This window comes from Dipodomys spectabilis, unplaced genomic scaffold, assembly GCF_019054845.1.
Source record: "Dipodomys spectabilis isolate Male_0828 unplaced genomic scaffold, ASM1905484v1 ptg000112l, whole genome shotgun sequence".
In the NCBI taxonomy this organism is placed as follows: domain Eukaryota; kingdom Metazoa; phylum Chordata; class Mammalia; order Rodentia; family Heteromyidae; genus Dipodomys; species Dipodomys spectabilis.
Window position 1 is genome coordinate 281,201 of NW_024870789.1, and position 16,062 is coordinate 297,262.

At 35.6% G+C, this 16,062-nt stretch overlaps 1 protein-coding gene across 1 annotated transcript; it reads right to left on the reverse strand.

Moving 5' to 3' along the window:
• Positions 1-361: 361 nt before the first annotated feature.
• LOC122114849 (vomeronasal type-2 receptor 116-like) lies at positions 362-12,886 on the reverse strand. Its single transcript, XM_042688111.1, has 8 exons — positions 12,837-12,886; positions 12,539-12,673; positions 11,941-12,037; positions 7,306-7,572; positions 6,119-6,925; positions 4,712-4,939; positions 3,831-3,954; positions 362-1,284 (listed from the first exon to the last, which is right to left on the reverse strand). Exons 1-8 carry the CDS (start codon positions 12,884-12,886, stop codon positions 362-364), a joined length of 2,631 nt encoding a protein of 876 aa, XP_042544045.1.
• Between the last annotated feature and the right edge of the window lie 3,176 nt (positions 12,887-16,062).

A 16,062-nucleotide genomic window follows, 5' to 3' on the forward strand; every position in this document is an offset into this window, starting at 1 on the left:
CTCAAAAGTAGACAAGAAATGTTTAAAAGGCCTGCATTGCTCAAAATTCATTGTATGCATGAACTGTTTTGCAAATGGCAACTCCTTTGAACAATTACTTAAAGATAATAAAGCAGTTTAACAAAAGGCATAGGAAAAAACTTAAGCACAAAGTCAATTGAAATAAGTACAGAGCAAATGGGAATAACATTTAATTTTGACCACCATAAAATCAACTTGCAAAAAACTTTGTAAATCTGGCAAGTGAGGAAAAATTTATTTTTCTTTGAAATATTTCCCCAAAGATGAACTCGTTTCTGATGAGAAAAGTAGCAGATGTGCATCAGAGGCTACATGATTTTAGAAAGACTTACATTTAATATTAAGATGGCTTCTTTCTCCCAGAATGTGTTTCGCCCCTGATACCATGCAGGGAGTTTCTATCTGGCCTTAACAAGATGATGTAGCACTTAGGGACAAAGATGCAGCCTAGCAGCCCAGCACTGGAGGCCAAGATGGAGAAGACTTCAAGAATCATCATGGTCTTCCCCTGGGTGCTGTGGTAGACAGGCAGGAAGGTGACCCAGACACTACAGAACACCAACATACTGAAGGTCAGAAACTTGGCCTCATTGAAGGTGTCAGGCAGGTTCCTGGCCAAGAAAGCCACAGTGAAGCTTGCCAGGGCCAGGGAGCCCAAGTATCCCAAGACACAGTAGAAAGCAGTGGCTGAGCCTTTGTTGCACAGGATGATGATGTGGCCATGTTCAGAGAGTGCGTCTGTGTCAATGAAGGGAGGAGAAGTCCCCAACCAGATTCCACAGAGAACGAGTTGGATCAGGGTACAGATGGGAATGAGGAAGTTGGGCATTCCAGACACCAGCCACTGCCGCATCCTATGTCCTGAAGAAGTGACAGAGAAGGCCAGAACCACAGTAATAGTTTTGGCCAAAACACTGGAAACAGCCACCGTGAACACCACTCCAAATGTGGTCTGCTGGAGGATACAAGTGGCTGTGTTGGGATGTCCAATGAAGAGCAAGGAGCAAAGGAAACAATAGTTAAGAGAGATGAGCAAGATGTAGCTGACAGCTCGGTTGTTGGCCTTGACAATGGGAGTATTATTGTGCTTCACAAAAATACCAATAATGGCCATTGTAATTGCAGAGAGGAAGAGAGCTAAGCAGACCAGAGCCATCCCCAAAGGGTCTTTATAATCCAGAAAGCTCTCAGATTTGGGCAGGCAGATACTTCTCTGTTCGTTGGCATACTGGTGATCGGGGCACCTCACACACTGCTCCATATCTGGCAAGGGGTGGGAGTTACCATCAGTGAAGCCATTGTTTCCTTGTATCTCAGCCCTTCCCCTGAACAGATTAATCTGTCTAGTTTAACCAAATTGTTCCTCTTGTTGCTTTTTCAACTAAAGGTACAATTTCTATGCGACATACAATTCAAAGGGAGTCCCGCTTACGTTTCCTCCCTCACTTTTATTGTCTTTCAGTGTTTCCATGAAAGCATTTCTCATTATCAAAATGTGCAAAGATAAATCCTAATCACCTAATTAACACTCCCCAGGTAATAGTCTGTGCAATTCCTTGAAACCACATACTTCATGAGCAATGTACACATTGTATTTTGGAGATAAATATGTAAATGCCAAAGAAACAGAAACAATAATTCTTGACATGCCCTCTGGATTTCCCCACGTCAATCACACATTGAACTTTTCTCACCGAACATTAGGATGTTTGGTGGATAGTACATTGACGCAATACCCTCATTTTGGATATAGTGACATTTTAAAATATGAGCCTCTGGGGCTGGGAAGGTAGCTCCGTGGCAGAGTGCTTACCTTACATGCATGAGGTCCTGGGTTCAATTCCTCAGCACCACATTAGCAGAAAAAGCCAGAAGTGGTGCTGTGGCTCAAGTGGTAGGGCACTAGCCTTGAGCTGAAGAGCTGAGAAACAATGCCCAGGCCCAGAGTTCAGGTCCCACGACTGGCAAAAAAAAAGAGCCTCTATATCTGTACTTATTTCTATCCTCTTTGAATTTTTATATCATTTCTCAAAATACCTAAATAAAGACTATCGCAATAGTAATTTTTTCTCTTAATATTTCATATTTTAAACTGTACCAAATGACATTTTAAAAAACAGGTAATAGCTTATGATTTGGAGGTAGAGATAAAGCATTTCTGAACACTGTACTCTTCAGTCTCTAGAAATTGAAATATACATCAAAATATTTCTAGAATGTTCTAATAACTACAAATATTATCTGAGAAAATATTTGCATGTACATTCTCTACTAATTAATGTGCCTTTTAATTTTCTTTGTCCACCACACTGCATTGTCCAGAATTCTAGCATAAAGTTGCGTTAAAGGGGTTCTCTTGAATATTATTTTTCTCATTCATGCTTCAATGCAAATACACACATGTGTTGCTTACTTTTAGCCAATATAATTCCAGAATTAATTTCTTTTAGTTCTTGTGTTTAGTGATCTTTCTATTTATAATTAGTGGCTAAGAGTGCATATGTAAAATTTCACACAGGCTTTACCAAATGATGCACAGTAAATAACATGAAGACATATAAAACAAAATTTTACATTACTCCCTAAGGAGAAAGTTAAATCTATTGAAAAAATTATTCAAATAGAAATTCAAATTAAAAATCTTCAATTAAAATACTCATAATTAGAATGGTGGCAATATTTGTTTAATCTCTTCTTTAACATACAGATTGTGGAAAGTCATGTTTCTTCACTTATAATGCGTAAGGTAATGACAATGGCAAACAGCATGTTTGTTCAAACAGCAGGTTCAAAGAACCTGGAAATATATTTGACACAAGCTATTTGTGCATAAAATATTCAGGTTCATATTAGCTGCATTCTATGTTATGTTCAAAGTAAAGGAGTAAGTAAAATATTGATAAGTGATAAAGGAAAATGGAATATCCCCCCATTTAGTGATGATTGTAGTTCAATAGTTATTACTAAAAAATGAACTGGTGGTATCCAACTGAAAAATATGCACTACAGAATTGTTGAAAGCTTATTTTGTGCCTTCCTCTTCATCCTATCCACACATATATTCTCTGATGGTGTGAAATATTTATACTTTAAATGTAGAACCTATGTATTGCCTTAGGGCAACTTTGCCATTTTAGTAAATTTTCAATCTGAACGGATTCCATTCAACACTCAAGCTTTTACATACAACTCTTTGGCATCCACACAAGTTTGTGAATAATTCAGCTTACATTCCACATATTCCTCTATGCATTTATTCATTAAAGTCTAAATAAAAGTCTCAGTTTTCTCTCATTCTATGTTTTCTTTCTTAAACCCCTGAGAATAATAAAAAGCTAAGAATAGAACTAATGATTAGAAGTTTAAAATCATATTATACCATACAAATAATCCTATTTCCTATCAAACACAGATATTTGTATACTAGGTCTAGTCATCAGCAATGCTGGCTTGTAGGAACTGAAAATTGTGGAAGATGCACTTGTCAAAGTAGACTAAAGCAGTTGATATGGCAGAATATTATAATGCACAGTGTATTGTGACATATTACAGATAAAGTTTTAATATGTTACTTGGTAGAATGGATACCATGTACTAGAAAATGAACCACAAAACTTAGCCAAATCTGTTAGCCACCTTCATGTGCTGTGCCTTTTCTGGCAGGATTTTTGTCTTTTATCTCATCTAAACTCCTTCTTAATAAAAGGAAGGCTTTTGTCTCTGCATATTATTTTGGGTTCCTATTGTCTAGCATGGATTGAGAAACTCTAAGGTGATGTACAGAATGTCTCCAAGACTTACATACTTACCTGTCCTGTTAGAAATCTCATTCTGAGGGCAAGTGAGACAATGAAAGCAACAGGGAGCCTGTCCCTCACGAAGGGCTTTTCTGAATCCAGGACGACAATGCCAACCGCAGCCAGAGGTAGGAGTCTTAGCAGATTAGTGTTGGTGATAAACAGATTATAATCAACTTCCAGTATTGCAGACTTTCTGATATTTTAATCATTTGTTATTATTATTGACTGATTTTGATCTTTCAGAATCAAACTTTACATATATATGCATATATACATATGTGCATATTGTATATTATTTCAAATATTAAATTATACTCATAAGAAAGTTATTTAAATCCTTCCTCCTCACTTTATGTCTTAATGGCAGAAGTCTATACTTGTGTCTGTATATATAATTGGATGATATTATTTCAGTATTACATGATACTTAAAGGAAAGTGCTTTAAATTCTTCATCCTCACTTAAGGGGGAACATAGGAATCATTCTTTTTAATATAGGAAATTAGCTAACAGGATAGACACAAAAGCAAGTGTACAATGGAACACAGTGAAAAATAAAACTGCATATAAAATTAAACAACTTATAAGTTGACTTTCAGAGGTATTGTGTTACAGTGATACAGAACTGTGTAACATAGATGATATCTGGAATCCTTAATAATAAATAAATAAAATTTAAATGAATAAAATAATACTTAACATTTCAAAACAACTTGGCAGATAAAAATGTTCCTTTTTCATCCATTAAACAATAACTTAATAAAAATATTCTAAATTGGAAGTCAGTAACACACATTACTAGCCTATCAATGAAGACCAGAGGAATAAACTATCAATACATTTAATTCATTTATTCATACTTCAGATCATTGTTGTTTGACTCAACCAACCTCTGTAAATGGTTCGGGCCATTCTATCATATCTTCAGATAGTGATAATTGATGACCAGGTGGTTCATATGCTGAAAACTTTCCCACTTTCACTGCTTGCCTAAGACCTTCTGGAAAATTCCAAAGGTTCACAATGTCATACTCTGCCTCCAATTTCTTGGGCTCATCCAAAATCACTTGGTCTCCAGCAGGATTGTTGAAATGGATGTTCTTCAGAAAGGGGTGGAGCTAAAAGAGATGAATCAGCTCATGGTGAACTTAGTGGACAGTTCACCCAGAAAATTTATAGAATAACTACATATCTCATTGACTTTCATTTCTGCTTGAGTATTCATCTTTAACAAAGTAATGCAGCAGTACAACTGAATATTTTTGGAGATCTAATATAAAATAATGCTATGATTCCTAAAACTCAACTCACTATCTAAGGTAATGTTTCAAGATAAAAAAATCTAGGATAATCACCCAAATAATCACAGATTTTACAGACTACACTGCCTGGCTAAACAGGCAGAGAGAGATTTCTTTTTTTGTGGGGGGGGGTCCGGTCGTGGAGCCTGAAGTCTGGGCCTGGGCGCTGTCCCTCAGCGCCACTTGAGCCACAGCGCCACTTCCGGCTTTTTTCTTTTTGCTTATGTGGTGCTGAGGAATCGAACCCAGGGCCTCGAGCATGCAAGGCAAGCATTCTACCACTGAGCCACCTTCCCAGCCCCAGAGATTTCTTTATGAGTATCTCCAAAGTGGAATTCAGGGAAATTGTTATTAAGAACTAACTGAATTGGAATTCAATTATTTCACTTACATAAATTATGAATTATTGAGAACAAAACATGTAGGTAAAAAAAATTAGTTATACCTTCTTATTACTTATTCAAATAGAAGCAGGACAAAATTGAAAGCTTAAGCACTGAGGATGTTGCAGACATCTGTCATAAAAAGAATTAGTAGAGAAGTAATAAAAAATACGTTCTTACCACTGGATATTTGCAAGTAAAATTCTACAAGGTATTAAAAAATATATCACAAACAAGCTGGGTAATGGTGGCTCTTGACTGTAATCCAAACTACTTAGGAGTCAGAGATCTAAAGATCACAGTTTGAAGCCAGCCCATGCAAGAAAATCCATGAGACATTTTTCTCCAGTTACCTACCAAACAATCCAGAAGTGGAGTTGTTGTTCAAGTGGGAAATTTCTGGGCTTGAGCAAAAAAAGCCCAGGCCCTGAATTCAAGCCCAAGGACTGGCACTAAAAACACAAAAACAAAAGTCATCACAGACAGCTAAACTAAGTACAATTTATGCTTTGTCTTTAATAAAACTTTCTTCACTCCCTAGTTTGATTTGAATGAATCCTTTTAACAATGTCAGTTTGCTCATGGTATTTGCTTTCAAGTGGAAATGCTTTACCTGTGAAGGGGAAAACACAAGATGTGTCCCATTTCCCACTGCCTGGGTCTCTGCATGAGCAGCAAGCATCTCATGAAGGGCCTGAGCCACAGCATACACAGCATTATATATATTGTAACTCTCTTCCAACACGACCATATCAAAAAGGTACCTAGGCAGCCATTCCAAGGAGGCATTGGCTGGACAGTTCTTCCAAGTCACACAACTAGACTCAGAAAATGTGCAATTAAAAGATCGAATCCACACCAAAGCAAGGTAATAGTCTTCTGGATATTTAGATGGGTTAGCTGTTTTGATAAAATTGTTGAAACCAGAAATCTCTCCATGATGTTGTGAAAAAATAAGAGGTGCATGGATTACAGTTGACAAATAAGATCTCATCGTAAGTATTAATGTACTGAGGGAGTTTATGACCCATACTTTCCCTACAGTTAAATATCTGCCTACAGCGTTTAATACAATTAGCAACAAATCATTGTCACCATAAATGACAAACACATTTGTCATCCATTTTGCAATTTTCCGATGAGAGGATAAATTTTCTACTGCATTGTTAAAGAAAGCAGTTGATACCATGTGTTCAAAAGCTGCACAGACTCTGTGCTTGTTCATTTCTTCTCTCAATTGGGACAGCATTGCCATTCCAGTCTCATCTTCTGAGATCACCAGACCCACCCAGTTCCAGCCAAAATGAGCCATCAAGGAAACCATAGCAGAAGCTAGAGATGTGTCCTTGGGGGCCATCTTATAGATAGAAGGAAACAGGCGATGGTCACTCAGGACAGGATCAAAACGCCCGAAGTTAAGCTAGAAGGAAATGAAAATGAGAAAATAAGAAATCAGATTGACATAAACAAAATCCTCAGTCATTATTTGCACTACGTAACATCTAGAATTTGAAAAAAGATTGTTTATCCCACTTTTAATGGCATTTTCCAATTGCTTAGGCTGATGAAGAATATGAATGAACTAGGTCAAACACAAGAACTCCTGTGGTCTGCTAGGGACTCCGCTTCTTCTTTATACTAAAATATCCTCAAAGGGACATTTTACCAAAGATAGTTTTTCAACTTTGTGGTAATTCATGTTGAGTTTTTCTAATACAATTTTATTTCAAATTCATCAAAAACCTGAGAATAGCATGAAATAGTTATGAGTTCATATCTCAGTATCCCTCATGTTCTCACCTGGGGAAATCTGTAGAGGTCCAACAATGTTGCACATTGGGAAGAGACAGTGCCTGCTGGTCCAGTCAGTGCTACTATGGTCTGACTGTCTCTCTTGCAGATATAATTAATAATAAAGTCCTTCCCAGAGATGCTAAACATAAGATTCCTAAAAGGCATCACGTCTCTTTGTCCAATTGAATAGGTAGAAAATCCCAGAGTGGTGTTGGGCAGGAGATGAGGATTTTTGTTGATCTCTTCAATAGCAAAAGCCAAGGCTAAAACAAGCTGGTAGTGGTTGAAGTTTTGTCTGCATAGAAGATACAGGAAATATCCTTAAATGTGTGCATTGATTGACTTAAGGGAATAAACGTTTGTTTAGCACAAAAATTCAGGCAATGAAACTATGCCCCTAATAATATCTAATTAATATGTAATATGTAAACACTTCACATTCAGTGAGTTCAGAAAGCATCTCATGAATGAGATTCATAGTCTTATAAGAGTACAAATAGATCTTGCATTTCCCCTCTGTCAAATACAGACAAAACAATAGGTGGTTGTTCTTGAAAAGGAAGTATTTTCTAATGAACACCAAACTATTTCATGTCTGAATCTTGCTCTTCCAAGCCCTGCAATCAGCAAAGTAAATCCCATTATCAGGATAGGGCTGATTTTATTTGGTTTTGTTGCAGGATAATCTTACTCAGAGAGTGACTTACTTTGTGATAGAATGAAACACACCAAGTTGACAGATTAGAATGATTTTCTAAGACAAGGCAAATTAAAGACAAAACACAACAACAGAAGAAGAGCAAAAAGGTTCAAGCAGCATTATATAATTCTCATTTACTACAAAAATGGAAAATTAGATTCCTTGACAAATAGAAAAGGAACTAATTTTCCTTGGTTTCTACATCCAAATATAAGTACCCCCAAATGACAGAGAAAGAGAATTAAATTCAGACTAAATGCAGTATACAAGTGTACCATGGAAATGCCCGCGTTGGAAAATGACCCATCATCTCTTCTGTCAGGCAAGTACCCTTAGACTGAATTTCTAAAATGCTGGTTAGAAAGTGCCTCCTTAAACCCTTGGCAATGGTAAATATAACATCAGGTAATGGGAATCAATTTCCTGGGAAAGAAGGCGTGAAAAGGAACTTGGGCATTGTTCTGATAATAATTTTTACAGGACCACCTAATTGAGAAAAAGTATTCAGTAAAACTGAAGGTGGTACACACAACAGGAACAACTCAGCATTGGAAAGTATATCCTTTCTAAAATCAGATCAAGGAAAATTAAAAAAATGAAAACACTTTTGAGGAATATTTCAAGTTTCTCCTATAGCATCTTAAAGCAGCAAATTCATTTGATTTGTGGTAATCTCTTAAGCAGAATCCATAAAAGTACCATAGGGTGCTATGTTTCTTTGTTTGGGTGGATATTTTCTAAACAGGAAGAATTTATCCTGAAACACTATTATTAAATATTAATGGTGAAAAGTAGACCTTACAAACAGGCAAAAATGCTATTGATGTACCTTCCATCTTACTGCAGAAGAGATTTACTAAACTGATGAAAATCACAATACTAGGATACAGGAAAGACAATATTATAATAGATGAACACAAGAAGGTTAGAAATATAACTTCTTCAACTTACCAAATCAATAAGCTTCTAATTTTTTTTAAAAACATAGAAATCAAAAACAACCATTTTTTTAATTAAATAGAAAACCAACAGCAAAACTGAAGTCCTTGAACATATCTCTCCATACAATAGTCTGGAACTGGGAAAAAATGGTGTTAAAAAAGGTTATCTCCACATTTAAGGAGTCCATACCAAAGTATCAAGAACATGCATCACAGGAATAGAAAAAAATATGGCTAAAAATTCCTTGAATGACGAAAGCTAGGTGTAAAAAACAGTAAATAATGGAACATACTGCAATACCAGATTTCAAATTTCTCACTGAGTCCTAGTAAAAAATAGACTAAAAAATTAAATATAGACTAGGAGCAAACAGATGCAGGTACAACTTTTCAGGCTTATTCTCCTAACTTCTGGAGAGGCTGAAATCTAAGAAGTATGGCATAGATCCAGCCTTGACAGAAATTAATTGCATGACTATTGTATCTAAAACAATACTAAAATTAAAAACTGTCATTTTAATGGCAAAAAGAACAGTAACATCTAATAGAAAGACCAGTAATGATCCCAAGTAGTTGTGAATATTGAACACAATGTCTACTGCTGAAAATAATAATGGCTTTTTTAACATGTGGTTGCTCTGAAAATACACATATCCATGTGTAAAACATACAAGTCTCATCTCATTCTATCCCCAATAAAAGAGCTATTAAAAATTGTTTACAGATATTCTGAGGAGACTAGCTATTTGGAAAACAGTAGAGAAAAACATAGCAGAATATTTCAAGAAGTAGGCACAGGTAATAACTTCCTGGCTAGGATTTCAATAACATAAGAACAATACCAAGAACTGACAATTTGGAGAAAGGGATATAGCTTTTCTGGAGTGTTATTTGCAAAGCTCTAAATTAACACCCACAATAAAACACTTTTCTAAATGATAGTAACGACAACAACATCATCATCATCAACATACATTTCTAGAAAAGAGTTTTGTATGTTCATCTCAAACTTATCTGTCAGTTTCTGAAAACATGACAATTCTCATTGATAAGGGAAAATGTAATTATTGTAAAAAAAGGACTTGGATTGGGTAAAATGACAGCAGAATTGGTAGATATATAACAAAGACATAATAGAAAATGAACTATTAACCTCCGTTTCTATCTGAAAGTTGGATCTATCAGACGATTACTTACATAAGTAGCAGAGAAACAATGAATTATTCAATTTGTAAATTACAGTGAAGAATATAATCTATTTGGTAATATATGGTTCTATTTTATATTTTTTTGGGGGGAAAAATGCAATCCAAACAATTTCTGGAGACAAACAAAATTAAGATCAATAGCTCTATATCAGATATTGTAGAGAGTAGAGAGCTTTAAAAAAGCAGTTTTTAAGTGGAAGTCATATACAAAAACATAAGGAGAGCTAAAATAAAAATTTTTTAAATGTCTGCAAATATACATTTAGAAAAGATGGCATTGAAGAATTTCTCATAAAATGCAGTTCTATTTTAAGTGACAAATAGCACACAGGATAGGGACACTGACATACATTTGTAGCCTGAGATATCCATGAATTCACATGCTCAATGGAGCATTAAAACGAGAAAGGTTTAAAAAGGCTTTTTTTCTAGAAAAAGAAATATTCTAAGTGTGCACACTAGCGTATTTCCAAGTCTGAAGTTGTTTGTTTCAAATGCTGGTTTTATTAGTGAACTGAGACATTTTGATGATACCCAATTATTGTGTGTGTAATGGAGGAATCAGAGAAGAGGAGAAAAATCTCAGGTAATAGAGAATGTGTTGTGTCAGGTAGGAATAGGTTTTCCTGAACTAGGATCTGTACAGAGTCACTTCTGAGCCAAAGTTCTCCCTGAATGGAGCAATTTGGAAAAGACAGCACAAAGTCAATGCCAGCAGGTTCACCTTCCTCTCCTAAGCCCTCACAATACAGCATATTCTAGGCTACTATCACATATGAGTGGAAGCAAAGAATGCTGCCTTAACTAACCTGAATCCTCTGAAAGATCACTGTCAGTTCTGCATCTGTCAGTCGGTCTATGCCAAGACCATTTCAATGACATCTGCTGTGATTAAAGTTAATAAATGATCATGTTTGATATCCTGAAGTCTTCATACTGTACTGACATTAAAAGAGAGGATGGAGTTTGATTATGAACTCTGTTAAATCATTTCAGCCAATATCTTAGAGGCATAATATTATTCCAGTAATTTCCCATCCATTGGTTCATATCCTGAGCTCTTCATACAAGTTACTTTGGGCCATGTTGTGCCAAAGATTTATCACAATTTTTCTCATTCATTGCTAATACTATCACATTGGTGGAAATAATTATGGGAAAGCCTTCTTGGAGAAAATGTGAGTGATCATTTTTAGCAACTAACAGACAAAAATGTTTACTGTGGGATGCCTGAGTGTCAGACCAGACTCTGGTACCATCTACACACAGAGATTGCAGATCTGAAATTAGCTAAGAAGTACCCATCATCAGGAAACACAGGCATCAATGACATTACATAAATACACCTAAAAAACACGCAAAATTTACTATTACTTCATGGGGAAAGTGGGTCAGCAGAAACAACACTGGTCCAAAGAACAATAAGCAAAGACTTCAGTATAACACATGAAAAAAGTTCATATATTCTGTACTGCAGAGAAGAGGCCATCTCTGTTCCCACATGTGAGCAGATACCACAGGCAAATTTGACTTACCACACTTGGAGAGGGATGCAATCAATCAATGTACCAAATAATAGTTTACATTCTACTAGGACTGATAGCCCTAAATTCTTCCTTATATATTTATAAGTGTAATGTTCTGCTGTAGAAGTCACCTGGATAATATATACATACTGGGAATGCATGTGTAGAAAGGAAACAGAATCAAAGGGGTGGGTGAAAAATCTCCCATAATGCCTCCCTTCTTCTGGGTTGACAGAATTTTCTCTGATACGTGGAGTACCACTGACATGAAATTCTGACCCAGAATGTATTTGAAATAGTAACTGCATCTCTCCATTAAGAATTAGTTCTGATACAGATGGGCATTGATATCCTGACTGATGGCTATTAGAAATCAAATCAAATTAATTTAAGGAAGTATCTGCCTCTTAATTATGGGCAAATATATGTTCCTGTAGCTTGTTAGTTCAAAACTCATGCCAATGGCTTTTTCAAATAACATTGCTTGATTCTTGAAATGACAATGACAGACAATGTAGAGCAGTTACAGCGAGAAGAGTTTTCAGCCTGGAAAGGAAGGTTAAGTCAAAGAAAGTAATGGTAAAACTGTTCAAAAAGAAATGTACTCATTACCTCTCTTATGTAATGAAACCCCTCTGTACATCATCTTGACAATAACAATATTAAAATAGAGGAAAGTAGACTTGCATACTCCCATTTGAAAATAGAAAATTACTCATTGGAGATACACACATTAATATAAGGCTCTTTCTAAAGAAAAGGTGCATAGTAGCAAAAGGTAGCACATAAAGAGAGAATTAATTAACAAAAGGTCTGCTCAGACTGAAAATCCTACCGAAAAAAATTAATTCAAAAGTCACTTACCTCACCTGAAAATAGTTATCTTGGGTATGTTCTAATTCTGTGTAGGTGAATGGGAAAATCCCAGCAATCAAGACATCTCCACTGGTATGTGTGGTGTACTTCTTCTTTGCCAAACATTCCTTTTCACTGAGGGAACTGACAAGAAAAGGAAGTTGTAGGACAACTGATGTAAATATCAAAGGAAACATCATAGAATGGTCTGTAAGGCCTGCTGGTGAACAAATGTGGAGCTTGTGGTATCCCACAAATGATTAAATGCAGCAGGAATATGTGAATACACGAGTGTGATTTTTATTGCCTGAGATGTCCACTCTGTCCCTCTGTTTCTTTCCGCATAGACTGCTCCATTTCCCTAGACAAATGCTGGGTTCTCACATCCCTGAGGCTCTGCATCTGAGAGTCTATCTCCAGTCAAAAACATGAGATGAGAAACATTTTGATGGGTCCCTTCTCCACTCCCAAGGCTATGATTTCATCCAAAGCAAATAGCTCCATAAATGAACTCAGCATTGTTAGACTTGGCCCTTAGAGTGTGTCAAGAAACTTTGTAAATAGAGCCTCACGGGATCATGTAAAAGTTCTGAATCAAAGTTGTCATGTGAGGTGCAGGGAAAAATGGGCAGAACGTGTTATTAAAATAAAGGCCTGGCCAAAGTCACTGAAAATCACACCACCACATTCAAAGATGGGGGAAGACCTCCACACCCATGGCTAAAGGTAGTGAGAGAGCAATGCTGGTGTGCACCATGCAGGTATCCATGCCCTTTTTGAGGGTGTATAATAATCCTTCTCTTTACCCCTAAACAAAGACAATAGTATGAAAGTAATACTAGCTCCTATGCCTCTGGTTTGCACACACAATCCATGAGAAGACCTTCATGCACATGGAACACAGACACTTTTCAAAGCAGCTAAAAAACTTTGTGTAATGCTTTCGTTTGGGAAATTGCCATTTTAGTGTTGACCATAATTTTACCATGTGCAAGGGAAAAATGAAAATCATGATGTAAATAAGAGATTTTCCTGCATCAAGAGGCACTGAAACTGGCTCTTTTTGTGAAGCTGGCTCTTGTATTATGCCATATACCACACATTCCAAGATATTAGTGATACAAGAAACAGATTAGGTTTTAGTGTGTGCTTTACAAGTGAATTGTTCAGATTTTGCTCAGGTTTTCTCTAAAATTATCTTCAGTCTGGGAAGAAAAATTACTTGCATTGAGATAAACATCAATACCGTTTGGTAGCTTCTGAACAGTCAACATTATTAAGTATTGTTTTTTTGTTCTTTATTTTGCCAGTCCTGGGGCTTGAACTCAGCCTGGGCATTGTCTCTCAGCTTTTTTGCTCAAGCCTAATACTCTACAACTGGAGTCACAGTGCCACTTCCAACCTTTTCTGTTTATGTGGTGCTTAGGAATTGAAACCAGGGCTTCAACCATGTTAGGCAAGCACTCTCCCACCAAGGCATATTCCCAGCCCATGTCTTTTAGATAGAGATACCATTTTTATTTATTTATTGCTGGGTAAAATCCTGAGCAGATAAGTTGCACTGTGATTATCCACAATCTTACAAAAACTCCATGATTAAGTCCATGGGTTGGCTTTAGAATAAAGGTTTTCTTAATATATGTCATCTGTTTGCTCTTAATTTTGTCAACATAATTTACAATTAATTTATGTAAATAATGAGTGAAATTTCTAGATTGTGTGGAAAGAGGAGATCAAATTTTGTATGAAAATACTAGACTTGTGTTCTTACCTGCCTGTACCATTTTTGTTTCCATCAGCAATAAATGTGATTTCCTATTGCTGTAGGAGTTCAAGTAAAGCATGTTCAGATACTAATTATTCTAACATGTGTAGTAGTGTCCTATTGTTTTAAGTGATGTCATGTGTAATTTTTCTTTGTGTCATTTTTATTTCAGATATTTCTCCTATTACTCAGGTTGTGTTACTACATTGCTTTTAAATTTTAAATCCTTCTTTGTTAAATGAATGAGCTGAATTCTAGAAAAATTAACAGTAAATATCCACAACATATTTCACTCAACATAAACAGAAAAATATTGTAATATATTTTTATTACCCTTAACTTGTTTTATAAACAAGTTACCTTTTTACAAAGCACTTGATCAATGTCACCCTTTCATTACAGTGAAAATATTTTTGTTCATATCAACAGAAGGAATGACTTTTCAATAAAGCTCATAACATATTGGGAAAAATAAAAAACCAAAATTGATTCACAAATTGTCCTTGATCACAATGTAATAGAGTCCATCATTAAAAAATAGAATTTATATAAATATTTGACAACTGAGTAACATATGTGTGACAATATAATCAATATATTTAGAAAATATAAGCATAAAAATGTTCTTCACACAGTATTGGGTGTGAATATAATTTAGAACAGTCATTGTGGAAAATGCATGGGGAAAATTACAACCTAAAAAGGAATTTAGTTTGCTACCCACATATGCATACATCAAAAGGAAATTTATCAGCACTCTGAAAAGACACTCATGCACCTGTTTATTAAAGCATATTCACAATAGCTAATACAAGTAATTTGTGTAAGTTGCCAAAAAATACAGGTAAATAGATAAAGCAAAATATGGTATTTAGACACAATATGAGACATCCCAATGTTTATAAATAAGAATAATCAAAAATACCAAAATGGCCAAAATATTAGACAGATAATTCAGAAGATTAATTTAAATAATGATCCATCAAGTCAAAGAGAAATAAAATAAATGGTTATATAAAGTAGGAATTCCATTAAAGACTTAGGGAAATTCAGAAAAAAAACTTGAGATTTAGGGAGAACAAGGAACAGTAATCAACCCACATGTTTCACAACTTTCTTTTTTTAATTTTTATTTATTTTTTATTGTGAAAATACTGTACAGAGGGGTTACAATTACATGGGCAAGAAAATGAGTACATTTCTTATCAAGCATTGTAGCCTCCTCCTTTATTTCCCCTTCCTTTCCCTTCCCATACTCTCCCCCGTCCCCCCACCAAAGTTGTAAAGTTGGTTTTCGACATAACAACGTGTACTTCTCATTGTTGCAACAGGCCCACCTGTATCCTTATTTAAACAACTTGTTTTTCCCCTTCCCCTCCACAAATTATACCGACATCGAATACAGTGAAAGCAGGGAGTATACTGTGGGGGAGGGACATACAAAGCAACAAAGAAATCATCTTATAAATGCGGTTAGAAACAATCGCATGAAAGAAAAAAAAAACATTTGAATATATATCTTAGGGTTCATTTCCCTAACATCACCTTATCTGACCTTTCCTGCTTGACTCATACATATACTAGATATTGCAAATAAGGAAAACCATGGGACCTATGTTTCTTTGGGACTGGCTTACTTCACTTAATATAATTTTTTCCAAGTCTTTCCATTTCCTAACAAATGAGGCAATGTCATTCTTTCTGATGGGAGGCTTACACAACTTTCTATTAAAATATCAATGAGTATTCCAACAGAGAAAAAAGGCTG